The sequence below is a fragment of the Zonotrichia albicollis genome, chromosome 6 (assembly GCF_047830755.1).
Source record: "Zonotrichia albicollis isolate bZonAlb1 chromosome 6, bZonAlb1.hap1, whole genome shotgun sequence".
Classification (NCBI taxonomy): domain Eukaryota; kingdom Metazoa; phylum Chordata; class Aves; order Passeriformes; family Passerellidae; genus Zonotrichia; species Zonotrichia albicollis.
Genome location: NC_133824.1, coordinates 28,881,588 through 28,897,369, shown reverse-complemented (window position 1 = coordinate 28,897,369; position 15,782 = coordinate 28,881,588). Strand labels below are relative to the sequence as shown.

Below are 15,782 nucleotides of genomic sequence, written 5' to 3'. Positions count from 1 at the left end.
TCCCACAGTAACTGGACGTAATTGTTGCATAGTCCTGTTCTTGCAGAACCAGAATTACTGGAGTTAAGAGCACTGAAAGAGTCTAAACTCTAATTGGAATTAATTCTGCTTTAAGGGAGTTCATGATCTTTGTAGGTTACTGTTTGAAACATACTATTTGTAGGAAAATGTTTGAACCACACATTTACTAGCAAGAAGATCAATATATAGTATGTTGCAACTGAATTGATTATCAGATGTAATGTTAAGACTTTGCAGTGGGATGGGGTTAACTACACTTCTGTTTTCTGAACAGATGCTTAGTTGTAGTATGCATAATTAACTAAGACAATGCAAATGTTTTTCAAAGTTTGCTGTGTGCATTTATCATTGTGTATGCAACAGAAAATGTCAAAAATTAACATAACCAATCAAGACAAATTGTGGAGTATTTTCTCAAATTGAAAAGCAAAGCAACCAGGAACTAGGTCCCTTGGTTTTTAAAGGGTAGTAGAGGGAATGGAAACAGCCTGCAAGGCTTACCATTTAGGTTTCACAAACACTGTGTGAAAAGAAGGAGCAGCATACATCTTATGCTGTGAGCAGCATCCACTCTGTTTTGTGTGAGAAAGAAGGCTCTGCAGAGGAACACTAAAGCCAGAGGTATGAGGGAAACCATGGTTATAAGGAATTAACAGCTCAGTCTGCCCATGGGAAAACACAAGTTGGCTGTTAACGGGATAGAAGAAAAATTTGGGGGTTTTGAATGTGTACTCAAAGAGGGAAGACACTATTTTGAGTATTTGCTGAGATTCATCTTGATTACCCTTGCAGCAGCTATTTCTGACAGAATATATTCGCACTGTAAAGTTTTGACACTGCTCCCAAGAGGAGTTTTCCTGCTCTATTGTCTTTTGTATAGATTTTTGGGTAAATGAAATACAAAGAAAGGTTAGGAGGTCACCACACAACACTGATGTGTTGGTGAGCAAGAAGAATTCCTGAGAACAGAGTCTCTTGGAACAGCAAGCACATTGCTTCGGCCTGAAGGTTGTGAGAGAACAAGAGAAATTAGTTCTCAAATACAGATATGGTATCCAGTTACTGTGACCTGGTATTACAGCTTTGCAGCTGAGGGCCCAGTTGTACCTCTGTATACTGACTTTGTACGGGTGATTCCAAATCACAAAGATGTGGTCGGTTCAGCTGGGCTTCTGTCCTGCTACAGCTGCATGAGCAAGCCCGCCCTTCCACACCACTGACCAAACTGCACATCAGGGGTGTGGACTTGGTTAGGAAACCCTGATAAATTAACAAGGGCATTCAGCTTTGCTACTGGACCAGAAAAGGGGCTTTACTCCATGCCTGCTGCTTTCTACAGGAATCACGGCAGGGCAGTGATGCTACCATTGTCTGAAAGGCACAAAGTTTAGTATGACCCAGCAAAAAGGATTGACAGCAGGGGTAAGCTGTTCCTTGAACTTTTTCCAACCATGGAGCATGGTTGCTTCCAACCAACTGCTTCCAAAGTGGAGCAGTGGCAGTTGCAGGAACCCCAACCAAAGCTATTCCAATCTGCCCCAGAACACCTACAGTGTGTTCAGCTTCTCAACATCAGCTGATTCACTCTGCTGGGCCAGCCTGCTTCTTGAGGCAGATGTGACCACAGCTAAAGGTTAGGTGACCAAACAGCACATTCAGCCAGCACAACAGAGGCTCTTAAAGTTACCTGCTTGGCAGGCTTACAGCTAGATTTCAGAGACACTGAATCTTGCCTACAGTTAATCAGTGTTCAGCTTTTATTTACAAGAGGTCGGAGATGCATGTATACAGCAAGATTTGCTGAACTCCTGAAGGATGTTCACAATTAGATGAGCAAAGCAGATGCAACAGCAGCATATAATGACTGAATAGCTTGGTGACTGGTGTAAAGATTCTGAAGTCACATATAGATTGGCAGCTTTGTAGACCCGGTCTGAGGAGAACATGTCAGTTATAGGAGAAGTGGTAGAGATCCTGTTTGACAGCCATGAGTAAGCCAGGAACTCCTCGGCTACCCCCAAGTCTTGAAGAAAACACCACACTAGGAATGGCATCTTTGGATGATGGGTGGGGAGAAGGGATGGTTCTAAGCAGATGAGTATCTTGGAGACTCCAGATTCGGGTGTAGCAATCCTGACCAACTGGGAGGAAAGCAAAATCCAGCATTACACAAAAGACTTTACATGGTTCTGCAAGATTATCACCACAGAAGCAGAAGGTCTATGGAGAAAACACTCTGAATATGTCTATGCCCACATGAGGCAAAGTGCTTATCCATACTTTACAAAACAAAAAATTTACATTGATTACTACAAGAGTGGGAAAAAATGTACGTTTCCTATTGGGTAATTAAAGGTACAGTAAATCAGCTTTTCCCTTTATCAAGCTCCTAAGCCAAAAAAAGGGAGAAAAATTCAGTCACATTAAAAATTCTTATTATACCACCACTTACTGATATATCCAAGGAAAGGAGGTCACCGCCTTTACAGTGACTTTATGAAGCTTGGTTACACTATAAAGGTTTTTTTTCATCTATTGCTACTTTTCCTGCCCCCACCCAAAATATAATAATATAATAAAAAATCTGAGTGTAACTGGGAGTATTCAAAATGAATCTGAGTGGTATAAACAGTTTACAAGGAGTCAGGCTCACATGCCAATGCTTCAGTTCATCACCACATTCTCTACTTAAGCACCAACTAAAGATATGCAGTCTCTATATAAAGTTATCACCAAGTCTCCTTGGTGATAACTTGGTTTACATGTTGTTTCCCTGAATTTTGAAACCAAGTGTTTGTTTTCTGCTCTACTTTTGAGACATATTGTGGACACACATAGATTAAGCTGTTGAGCACCTCACAGGATTGGTTACAGTAGGTATGCATCCATAACATAATTTTCATAGTATATTACAGTAGTATGTTTAAGGCTCAATTTTTTCTGAATTTCAAAGAATTAACAGATTTACAGCTTCTAACAGCTGTACCTAAGAAACACCCCTCAGGCTTAAGAAAATCACTACCATACACTATAAAAATAGGGGGGGGGAAAAGTCAACCTACCTGCTATAAGGAGTCCTTCCTCCTCATTGACATGCAAAGGGAGAAGAGCATATTCATTGTGGTGACCTTTGTACTGTTTCACACACTTCGCTGCTCTCAGGTCCCACAGTTTTATCTGCAAGTTGAAGAAATTGTTTGAGAGAGGATATATTAAAGCAGAGAGCACCCAAAGGTTGGATGTGTTGGAGCATGCCCAGAGGAGGGCCATGAAGATGACTGGAGGGCTAGAGGACCTCTCCTGTGGAGACAGGCTGAGAGAATTCAGCCTGCAAAAGCAGCCTTCTCCTGAAGGAGGCTACAAGAGAGCCAGAGAGGGTCAACTTATAAAGGTATGTAGTGATAGGACAAAAGGGGGAATGGTTTTAAACTGAGAAGGGTCTGTTCAGATTAAATATTAGGAAGCTCTTTAATGTGAAGGTGGTGAGTGACTAAAACAAGTTGCCCAGAGAAGTTGTGGATGCCCCATCCCTGGAAATGTTCAAGGCCAGGTTGGATGAAGGTCTAACGGAAGGTGTCCCTGCCTATGACAAGGGGCTGGAACCAGATGATATTTAAGCTTCCATCCAACCCAAACCATTCTGTGACAAATAATGGGCTCTGGAAGAAGACCCATAAATGGAACTACCACCCAGTTCCATACTGCATTCTAAGAGTAGACATCTGTCCTTGGGACTGGGATAAGTACCTGTAAATTCCCAGATACTGAAAGGTACAGAATATTCAAAACACAACAAAAGCATACCTTTCCAGCCATATCTGCTGCCATCAGATAATGTTCAGCCTCCATAAGGTGAATAGATGTAACTGCTGAGCCATGGAAGAGACGAATTGCTTTCCAGCTCTGCCCCTTGCGGTTACGTTGGCGCACGTCAATGCTGAAAATCTCACCCGAACGGCAGCCATTGTACAGCACTGGGGTCTGGGAGAATCCCAGAGAAAGGAGCATACTGTGTTACATCTGCCAGGGTCTTACAAGTTACACAGACAGAGCCTCTGTCATGCTTTTGAGCTCTACAGTCTAGTTGTCAAGTTATTTTAACAGATGCATTAAGAAGCAGAATTTTAATTACACACTGCAGCATTTTTCAGCAAATTCATTAAGCTCCATTCAAACCTCAGCTATTTACTTTAGTTGTAAAGGTTTCCCTAGGTAAGCAGGAACTCAATCTAACATAATAGCAAAACAGAAACTGGAATTCTCATATATTCCTCATATTTTATCATCCTAATTCTTTGTGAACAAGTCCATTAATATTTTATAGCGACTTTCTCTTTCTTGATGGAGGCAATACACTGAGTGTTACAAGAATGAGGCTATTTGCCAAAACCAAAACAATTTTACATGTTATTACTGTGCTCTTTGTATTTCCTTGTCTTTTAACCTCTGTAATCTTAACAAAAATTGCCCCTGTTGCCACAGTTTGAAATCAGATAATATTTTTGTTGCTATTCAATTGTGTGCGAGCATCAGACGCCATCAGCTCTGCTGTGGAACAGCCACCCAACAGCAGCTGTCATCACAACCTTATGTACAGCATGAGGAATCCTGCCCCAAACAGAATAAAGAGCCCACCAATGAGGAAGTGCTCTGAAAAAATGGTGTCTGGTTCTCCCTACCTGCGTGGCAAACTGCTGTGCCAGCACATCACTACTGGTTCCAAATGTCTGACGATGCCCTGTCACTACATTGGTCACAAGAACTCGTCGTGTCAGGCCTAAGGAAGACAGATGATATTAGTTTGGCTGTAATTTGTGTAGCAGCTGGGAGATGAATGGAAGAAGTCTTTCCTACTGAGACAGAGGGGGTTGCTAGCCTTGCAGATAGATCACCTGTGCTAAAGCAGTTGTCTGCTTGGGGATTCAGGCACCAAGCGCAGGACCAGGCAGTGGATATCTTGAAACTGCACAGCATTCCAGGTCGATCTCCTAGAACACAGGAGCAACACATGAAGTGTTCATGAAATGTTAGGACAGGATGGTAACTCAGAAAGGTTCTTAGATTGCCACATTTCAGTCTGAAGCAGAGGAAGGGTTACCCAATTAGTCCTTTTGGTACTCAAGAGACAGGAAACAGAAATTGAAGTTCATGACTGTAAGTGGGACTCCTACAGTCTGTGTTAATAGATGATATTGAGAGACTGTGAAATTTATTCAGTAGTCAGAGGGCTCACCATGGCAGGAAAGAGAAAAGTAACACTTGCCTTACAGCATTGAGTAAGCCATTTTTAGAAGATGAGTGGGCTAGAAATACAAAACATTTACTTTATAAACTATGGATTAGCCACAGCCTAATCTGTACTATGCCCTGCTTATTTAAAAAAAATGATTAAGTAATAAGACCCTAGATTTGACTCTTACTCATGCAGCCCCTGCACAGAATTTATGCCAATTAGCAGACTACATCCTTAGTTTTCACTTCCTTCATGGCACGTCACACATACATCTGTCATGTAGCACAGGTGACATGGACAAGAATGGATGGATAACAGTTTTAGACAGGCTAAGTTCTACTTTTCCCCTGGCATCTACTCAGCAAGGCTCCCATAAACCACCTCTTTAGGAGAGTGAAGGAAATCAAATCTGGAAATACCTGAACAGTCAATAGGATATACTAGACAAGAAGACTTTGGTGGAACTTACAGCAGCTAATTATGGGGAAGGGCTTAAAATCTTTCACAGAGCAACTGGGTGTGCTGGCTTAGTAGCCATCCACCCTCAGTGACTCTTCATTCAAGTTCATGCTGACTCTATGCAAATTTATTTAATGGCTGCATATATAGTAAGACATTAAATTTTTAAAATCAGTCCATTACTCTTATCTATCACAGATTTCTTCTGTATAAATTTAACTGATCATGTTTGAATGGAAGCCAGATTAGAGCACTGCACTCTGTGACTTGAAGAAGCATGGTTCTAACATCTATCATCTATTAATTAAGTCCTGCCCCCAAGAACATTCAACAGAATAGATCAGCTACAGCCAGACTTAGGACGTGGTACTCTCCCAGTCAGTCAAGTTTCCATACAACTGGAGCTGGAGCTTGTACAAGGAGCTCTGGGCTGAGATATTTACCAGCTTTACACCTCTGATTTATGCACTGAGCATTCCTGAGCAGCTGCTATGAGAAGGGATTCTGCAGTGACTCTGGACATTCTATAAGGAAATGTGAGTATTTGCTGTGTGCAGCCTTTGCATATTAATTACAGGCCAAGCTTCTTGTGAAAAATCTCAAGTGTTTACTTTACAAGTGAGTTGTTCTCCTGCCAAAGTCAAGTACTGCAGCAGCTAAAAATAAACTAGGGCTCTGAATACTGCTTGTTAATTCTCAAATTCTTTCATCATCATTTCACTTTTTAAGCTGTTTTAGTTTTATAGGAATACAACAGTCTCACCAACACCTGAAAAAGAATGCTAAAATAACCTTTCATTTGTGCTCTTTTCATATAATTGCTACCAAAACTTGGAGACAAAAATCCAACAGAAACACCCTACCTGGGTTAGTGCTGCTGAACAATGATGCTGGAAGCAGACTGGCACAGCCTGGTGTTTCTGCAATTCCCATGAGACACAGCTTGCTGAAGTGAGTTAAGGAAAACTGATTTCTCCGTGGAATAGAACAGGCTGCCTAATATTTATAAATGGGAAAAGCAAGATGCCCTGAACAGCTACAGCTCACAACACTTTTCCTTGAGACCTCTGATGTGCTTTACAGTTTACAACTAAGCTGTGACACTTCACTTCTTTCACAGGAATGAGCTAGAAAGAACCCAAATTCTTGCTTGTGTATTTTCACAGCCAGAAAGATAAGACAATACTGTTGTATCTTACTAGTGATAGGAAAAATAAAAAATAAGCCTGGCCTATATAGATCATTCTCACTTTTTCATGTTGATGACACTGCATTAATATAGATCCATTTTTTATGGAGGTAAATTGGAAAAATGGGAGGCAAGGAAAATTCACTTTAGATTACCCTTAATATTTTATGAAGGCTATACTAGGTACAAATAGAACTTAAAAGCTGCATTTCAAGTTCAGTGGGGTAAATCTGTAACTCAACTAGGGGAACACACAAACGCACCAAACCAAGTGATCCTGAACACATCCCCAGCTGTGTGCACACCTGGTGAGCTCCTGCCCCTGATAGGCTGGTCTAGAGTTGCCTGGCTTTTCACACAGGCCATTCCATACTTTTCTGTGTAATTTCTTTTGGCACTTTATAACACACCTGTTGTCTGCCATCTCCTATGTCAGAATTCAGTTTTTTTCCCCTACTCTTCTGGGCTCTGCACTGTTCATTACTGCTTCCTCTACTGTATCTATCTGACTCTTCAAGTCAGACCTGCAGAACATGCTCTGAAACTTGCAGGTGATGCTACTGAATTGCTCCCATTCTCCTCTCACCCCTACCAGTACAGGGATGGTTTTAAACACAAATGAACCATCCCACTTTCAAAAAGGTTCTCTTCAGAAAAAAGTTGTTGCCTTTACCCTCTGCTCCTGTTCTTTTGCCTCAGCCAATTTCCAAACATCAGATCATTTTGGATATGGCATTTATATACACTGTTAATGAAGTGGGAATTCTCCATGGCAGAAAACATGGTCTTTCATTTACCATTAACATGGGAACAATTCTACATTTATCTGTAACAGAACCATACATCTGCCTCAGAAATTCCAACATATTTCGATTTTCTTTACTTCTGCTGTTTTCCAGAAAACTTATCTTCTGGGGGAACTACAGAAGAGGGATTACTTAAATTAGTTTTCCTGTGAAGCATGATGCAGACTTGTAAAACCTGAATGATAATTCTGATTATTTTTTTTAAAGGATATAAAACATGAGAATCTGGATGAGTCAGTGATGCCCAGCACACAGAGTTCACCTTCAGAGAGAAGAAGACATACTATTTTTGTGATCTGTAATTCAATTAAGGAAAGATTATTTCCATGCAAAAATGACATAAAATTAGGCACTGGGCACAGCTCCTCAACCCACTAAATAACTCAGTATTGGGGCATAAGCATTTCAGCTTCATGCTCATAACAACAGAACAGCATTAAGAAGTCTGACCAAACACAGACTAAGGCACCAAGACATCTTATTCAAGAGACCATCCCTGAAAGAACCTGAACATGAAGAAATACTGAAAACCTGTTTTAAATACGCCTCATATTTAAAGGAGGATAAACACAGTTTAGGGGAAAACTTTAAGGATAAACACAGTTTCCCAAAATTATTTTTAAGAAAGAAGCATGCAAATCTTGGTAGTTTTGACAGTCAAACTTCCGTTTTGCTAGCTACAGTTGAGGTCTAAAGTAATCACTATCCTTGGAAGCTGGTACTTCTGTGTAGTCCTCCATTCCAGTGTAGTGTAACATTGCTGACAACTATTACTGGTACTGAGCGCTTTCAGGTTTACTGTGGTTCTGCATTTACCCAAGTTTCACATCTCTAGATTCTTCCATTCTCTTCTCCTAGCCCCTTCCCCAACCCTCATGGCACTTCCACCTGAGCCTCCCAAGAACAGTGTTCTGAGAAAGCAACCACCAAAGGAAGGAGGAACAGAAAGCAGTACTTTGCGGTTTGTGAAGTAGAGGTTGTCATACATCTCCACAGTGAGAGACTCCTTCCCCAAACCGCTGAGATTGATGATACCATATTTACATCCTCCATGCTCTACATCGTTCACTGTGAATATTCGTTCACAAGCAACATCTGCCTGTAAAATAAAAGCTTACCAGTCACACTCAGTGGAAACTTACAGGAAAAACAGCCTGAGGAGTTGCATTAAGTCTAAAATGAAACAACACATTAATTCCGATCCCTTTAAAACCATCTGCTTTCCATTCACCTCTAAAATCAATGGCCAACTCCTTTTAAATGCATGCAGAGAAAAAATGGGGATAAGAAAAGGATTCAGTCCTTGGCTTACAATAAATGATCTTTCCAATGTTAACAATTCTATACACTTACACTGTTTCTGAGTCCCTTCTGGCTTCAGCTATCTATGCAGTGCTTTGTTTACAAGGCCAGGAGCTGGTCCTGGAGAGCTTCCTATATAGTCTATGAAAGATCATGAAATGTAAAGTGATTACTGATGTTTACTTAGATTCTCTGAACCACAGGCTTTGCCACTCCCAAAATTCTCCTCCTTCATTTTTTTCCTTCTTCTTCTTGATCCTCTCCACCCTTCCTCCCAGCCCCACAATAATGATCCACTCAACTCCTACTTACTTCCAAAAGAACATGTTGATCAGATTAAAAAAAACAGAAAACAACAAACAAAAAATGCTTTCATATCCAACCTTTTTTATAATTTTCCTTTGTAGGAAAGGAACAGCCTCTCCCTACCTGTTAAAAGTTACTGAGCATAGATTTTAAGAACTGACAGAGAAGGAATAACATATCTTTAAAAGCTACATTTGACCTGTCTGATTTGATTACAAGAGCCTGAATTTTCACTGAAGATAGGCTCTCTTTATCTTAAAGACTTATAATTTCTCATACATACCACAATGATTTTAAAATTGTTGGTTCCAGCAACTGAGGAATCCGGACTGTGAATTTCTATCTTCCTCCTCTGCATGCAGTTCACTTTTAGTTCATGGACTAGCCTGCAAAAGCAGGTAGGAGAGTGAGGGGGTTGAAGAGAGGAAAATTCAGGTAAGCCTAAATTTAATGCATATGAAAAGAATTCTGGCCAGGATATAGAATGCTTCTCAATCACTGAAGAGAAAATGCCTGAATAACTAGCATGCTGAAATTTAACTTGTATAACCTATGAACATGTGCATCTTCCCCATGCATGGAATTTCATCCCATTATTTTGAACCCCAGCACATCTTTAGTTTAGAACAGCAAGTCACTAACTTAACTTGCCTTCTGCTGTCCTGATGGGGCGCAAAGGAACGGTCATGGCTGTTGAAAGGACTTATCCTAAAAAAGCTGTGCTATACTAATAAAGTACAATGTGACAAAACAGCCTTTCAATATACATACATAAAATGAACTTCTTTTGAAGTAAAATTGGGAAACAACTTCCTCATTTGAATTCTCATCATTTTAGTAATCTGATTATTACAGAATATAACCTTTTACCCGACTTTAAGTAATATGTTCCTCCTCATCCCAATGAAACAGTAAGAAATGCAAAAAAACCTGACAGAAACAGTTGCACTAACAGCAGAACTTGGCACTGCAAACAGAAGACAAATCAAATCACTGTACCTGCAATAACTTGTGGGGCTGAGGGAACCCAGCTGCCTTTTCTGTAACAGCACAGACGAGTTCAGTCCAGCCCTTGTTGTTTTCTGGAAAAGAGTAACATGGAACTGTACTCAGTTACTTACTTGTTTAAGATTCAAAAACGGCTGTGGGTCTTTGATGTTTGGGATGTTTAGGGAACTTTTTCTTCTAGCCTACACACATTAAAATTTTCAGAACATATAAAACACATTTCAGCACCATCTCCCTGATCTACTACGGTAAATAGACAAGAATATACTCCTGTGAGATGTGGCGTGCTTCTGTAAATACAGAACCTGGAGAAAAAATATGAAACCCCAACAGCCATTGTCTTCACTCTACATAATCAGCAGTACCACCTGGAGGTGTAAAATCACTTTCTGGTTTCATGACAACACCTCAAATTCTTCTTATACGACAAAATCTTTTATCACAATGAGACTGATATTAAACATGCAGTCTTACTGTTGTACTAAACTGCTTTTCCATTCCATTTCCATTCCCCCCACTGGCACTAGATGATCTTTAAGGTCCTTTGCAACCCAAGTCATTCTGTGACTCCATTCCATGATTTACCAACCCTTTAGAATTTAATGCCAACACCTTCTGAGGAGACCAAGGGATAGAGTATTTAGCAGAATTACGGAGTAAGAAATCTTTTTGGTAATGGTCAGACAAAACAAGTGTTTGAGAGTCAAAATGTTCTTTACACTGAAGACCTAGTTGGAGAACTTCATTGCTTAAGAGAAAGAACACTGTTCACTTCTTCCAAATAATAGCATATAAGCTGAGCTGTTATTTGTAAAGTTATAAGACATGTTTTTCAAGTAATGAAAAAGCATCCTTGTTAGATATTTTACCCACATTACAAACAGCAGCATCAGCATTAATTTCACTGTGACACTTTATATAGAAAAGCACACAGGCTTTCCAGACATAAACATAAGATCTGCCTTGATTTTAACTGTCTAAAAAAGTTCTTCAAGAAAAAGCTTTCCACCAACTATGATTAGTATTGTTTCTTCAAGGTCCAGGAATATCATAAATAAATTTATTTAAAATGCAAAAAACTTTAAATCAAAACCCCGCTTTGCCAATTCAAGGCAGGAACTTGAAACCTGGCATCCAATACCCTGACTCAAGTGTAACTGTTGGACAACTGCAATTCCAAGCACAGTTCCTTTATCTTTATAGATTTTTTTGTTTGTAATGACCTGACTTCATTGCTTTGTGGAAGAGCCAAACAAAAGGTTTCAAGGACTTCATTCTTAGCAGAAAAAGAAATTGAATTGTCTGAACTTGAAGACTTTCATTTATAATCTGTCCTGGGCCAGAGTACAATAAAGCCTAATTGCAATCTTCTTCAAAACATACCTGATGCTGTTTTTCTTCCTCTTCTAAGAGTCTCAGTCTTTTGCACTCCATTGCCTTGTGCTGAATGCTGTCCTTGGTGAGTGGGTTGTGGTTATTATGCCCAGGCAGTAGGCGAAAATAGCGGTTCTTTTCTGGGTCATAATAAAATCCTGGCAGTTCTTCAGTGGGGGAGACACGGGGGAGAAAAAGTGGCAAAATCAGATGGATAACTATGTTTATTGCTCTTTGATATTCCATGTCTTCATGTCAATGTGAGAGTTGTGAGACCCAAAGCTCTAGCTCCCAGCACATCCCAAGCATGATACACATAGCAAATTACAGGAGAAAAAACAACGTTATTTGTAGTGTTCAAATGCACTGCTTTTACACAGCTACAGAAGGCACGTCACCATTGACCAAGAGGAAATTCAGACCAATCAGAAAAGCACAAAAGAAAGGTTTTGTGGCAGAACAAAAATGGTCTTCATAAATAAATCACAAGGGGATTCTTAGTTAAATTCTTAGTTAAAAGACTTGGAAGGACAGCAAAAAAAATGACAATGAGGTATCAAATAAACTCAAATAAAGTGATTCACTTCCCAGAAAAAGACACTTTTTCTTCAGCACAAAGGAGAGATTTAGATAAAATCAAGAGTACATTTAGCTACTTCCAAAGATAAATTGGGACGAGAAACACTCAATTTTAGTGCTTCACTGTCTGTGTGAATGCAGAGGCAGACAAGTAAAATACTATGACATTTAAAATACTTTCACAGATTGTCTCAAGACAAAGAAATTTATTCAGAGGCAATTGTTAACATTTCATTTCAAGAGTTTTTATTTAAAACTTTATTTGCTACCAGAAATTTCATTCTAAGTATCCTCTTTTTGCAGCTGCTTACCATTCAGCTCCTTGTCTGCATCTTTTAGGTTTCAGATTAGCTACAACTGACCAAGACTTTTTCAGGTCAGTGAAAATAAGAAGTTAGTCAATGAATCAGTAAAGTTTATAAAAGCACACTACATTTAGTAGTTACACAGTAACTACACAGGAATAAATGTCTTGCAGGATGCATCTCCTAGCATGTTCACAACACAAAACAGTGATATACAAAAACCATCTTTTTAAACTCAAGTGTTGTTCCAGCACTCTCCTGATGTACAGAAATGTAAGTTCACACTGGCTTAGTTTTTGCTAGCATTGTTTAATGAGTCAGGAAACCAGAATGTAAACAGGACATCTTTCTCAACAGCGCTGCTACTTCATCTTTTGTTGTAAATGAACAAGTATTTAGCCAGAGTCTATTTATTACACACTACAAAATAAACTGAAGGCGTAAAGAGACACACCACACAAGAGACATCCCACAAAGTGGTGGACTGTTGTGCCTTTCAAAAGACTGAGTAACTGAACACAATCTATAATTTTTTATATACTCTCTTATTTCATTTGCTTCCTTAGTAGTTCATTTTCTTCCTAAAGTAGCATTTCTGGAGGGAAAAAAAATGCATTTTTTCAGTTTATATCAGCTTGACTAAGCATGCAAGTTTTCAAAAATGAGAAGCACTCGTGGGCCTGAAAGTGATTTGGCTCTGTTCTCCAGATCCTTACTTAGTACATCTTTTTGTATCACTTGATGTTACTCTTCTCCACAAACTTTACTGTTTGTATGGTTCCTGTCACACCAGATTATTAATGCAGCTACTACTACTTTTTTCATACAATCAGCAGATATGAACTGACTTTTGACCTATAAACACCATCTCTTACCTGGTGCTACAGAGTTCTGTGTTGAACTGGATGAAGAAGGATCCTCATTGCTGCTGGGACCTGCATTCACAGGGGTCTGTGGCTCTTCTTGTTCTAGACTAAAAAAATAGCATTGCTTTCAAGACAGGCTCACAATTGCTCGACACATCTTTCCCATAAAGAGACTAGAAAACAGATTGTTACTGACATCAATGGAGTACCACTATGCAGTGCTCTGACAGCATTTTCTCCATATCACCATATATTAAACGATGAAAATAAAACAGTGAAAAAATATTCAGCTTAAAAATTTTTCAAGAACATTACTGATAACAGCCTTATATTACTTGCTAATACATTAGAGGTTGCTGTTGATTCTGCAAGTGCCTCTAACTTTTTTTTAGCAAAAGATTAACTGGGCGATTGTACATTAAACAAACAGCCCACTCCTGAAAGCATGAAAGTCTTCACAGCACTAAACGAGAGACAGTGTAGGTAAAACATGATGTCAGGTCAGGTTTTGCCATTCTCTCCACAAGAAGAATTTCACTGATGAGGTTTAGAAACATGCAAAATAAACAAAAATTTAATGAAAATTCCAAGAAAAGCCTCTGCTTTTCTAATAAACATTACATGGGGTAACTGCAGCTTTCCTCTTTTTGAACTAATATACATGAGCATATTCAGTACTCATGAGCAAATTTCCACTAGGATGTTTTCTGAATCACCTGTAAAATTCTCACTTTTTAAGACAGGTCTTATTACATGTCATCTTAAAAGCAGTAGGTGAAGCTGTTTTGCAAGAGCCATAATTTATTGAAAAGAAAATGACAAAGAAACTCTATTTCTAATACCAGCTCTACTGCGGTTTGATTATACAACTCTGAAAACAGTTAAAGGACACAACAGGTACACCAGGGAAAACCACCCCAGATCACACCCAAGCACTTCACTTTAAAGCTCTGGAAGAAAACTCTTCTAATTCTGCTCACTGAAACAGTATCCATTTGCATTCTAACACAAGTTTTCTTACACAAGTACAATTAGTGTGGCAACTCATAAGTGTGTCTCTTTTCCTAAAAACAGTTTTTTTTTTTTTTTAAAAAGCTTAGTATATTAAAGCAAAGCATTAGCCTCTTTTAGTCCTGCAAGAGGCACTAACAGGGGAATGAAAAAGCAACCATAAAAACAGCTCAAATATAGGCAAGTGTAGGTTATAAAATATAAAACATGTTTTCTGAAAGGATCAGTTTTCAAGGCAGGGATTATTCCTGAGACCTTGTTTTATTTTCATCATCTGTTAGATGTGACATTACCACATTACTTACCATGCTTTCAAACATTCAGGAAGATCCTTCAATGACAGATTTTACACCACACTCAAGCTTAGAATAAACAGGCAGGTAGAATTAAGTAATTATATTTTTCTTCCCTGAACTATCTTTGCATATTGATGAAGGGTTTATGGATAATGCATAGCTGAAAGGACTGGCTCATGGAACTGCATCTCAGTTTAAAAAAATCAGTGTACAGTTGTCAACACACAATAAACTTCCAGAAATCAGCACAATTCCACTCCCAGTAGGGATGACAGATATACCGCAAGTACCGTCTACTAGATCTTCAGGTGGCAACCCTCTCGGTTCTAGAAAGTCACCATTCTGCACATTCAATTAGGCATAAAGCCATCGGCTCAGCCCACTGAAGCACAAGCTGCCTGTACTTGCCTTTGGGCGCGGTTGTAGTGACCGGCTCTCCAGTGCCGGTGGGGCTGGTGGCTGCGCTTGTGACTGCTCCACCCACGCCTCTCCTTGCCTCGGCGGTAGTTCCTCCGCATTTCTCCTCTTAAAGCAAACATGCACACATATCTCAGCCCTGCTTGCCTGGAACGGCGCAGCACTCAAGACAAGTCTCTTAATGCGGCCTCTTTTCGAACAGTTTCAACCTGTAACGACCAGGCCGGCCGACAGCCCGCAGCACAGACGGTCTCCTACGCCCGTCGACTTCCCCACTAGTCCCGGACCGGCTCCGCAGCTCACCCCGAAGCGCTGAAGCCGAAACCCCAGAGGCAGAAGGTCAATGATGACCGAGCGTGACCGAGCGTTCCCCACCGCCCCCCTGGGCCCGCCCGTCCCTCACCGCGCCGGGCCCACGCCGGCCCCGCCGCGTCCGCGCTGCCTCCAGCGCCCCGCCCACGCCCCCAGGGATGCCCCTCATTGGCGCTCAGCCGCGCCCGCCACTTGACGGACAGCTCCCCCGTCCAACCGCAGGAGGTCTGGCCGGCGCGTGCGCGGCGCGGGGGCGTGGCCGGGCTGAGGGCGGGTGGATGGCGCGGGGTGCGGCGCT

At 40.4% G+C, this 15,782-nt stretch overlaps 1 protein-coding gene across 5 annotated transcripts; it reads right to left on the bottom strand.

Annotated features, from left to right (window-relative positions):
- Nucleotides 1-1,750: 1,750 nt before the first annotated feature.
- Nucleotides 1,751-15,707, bottom strand: DCAF4 (DDB1 and CUL4 associated factor 4). Of its 5 annotated transcripts, none has more exons than XM_074542914.1 (14): nucleotides 15,576-15,707; nucleotides 15,164-15,280; nucleotides 13,458-13,550; nucleotides 11,708-11,865; nucleotides 10,316-10,398; nucleotides 9,600-9,702; nucleotides 8,664-8,807; nucleotides 7,921-7,970; nucleotides 6,577-6,656; nucleotides 4,914-5,009; nucleotides 4,701-4,798; nucleotides 3,826-4,002; nucleotides 3,084-3,198; nucleotides 1,751-2,162 (listed from the first exon to the last, which is right to left on the bottom strand). In XM_074542914.1, exons 4-14 carry the CDS (start codon nucleotides 11,756-11,758, stop codon nucleotides 1,969-1,971), a joined length of 1,191 nt encoding a protein of 396 aa, XP_074399015.1. In that variant the 5' UTR covers nucleotides 11,759-11,865; nucleotides 13,458-13,550; nucleotides 15,164-15,280; nucleotides 15,576-15,707; the 3' UTR covers nucleotides 1,751-1,968. The 5 variants fall into 5 exon arrangements, with proteins under 5 accessions (XP_074399015.1, XP_005480021.2, XP_074399014.1 ...); XM_005479964.4 differs by having other exon boundaries at nucleotides 13,458-13,555; nucleotides 15,576-15,694; XM_074542913.1 differs by having other exon boundaries at nucleotides 13,458-13,555; nucleotides 15,476-15,605.
- Nucleotides 15,708-15,782: the final 75 nt, after the last annotated feature.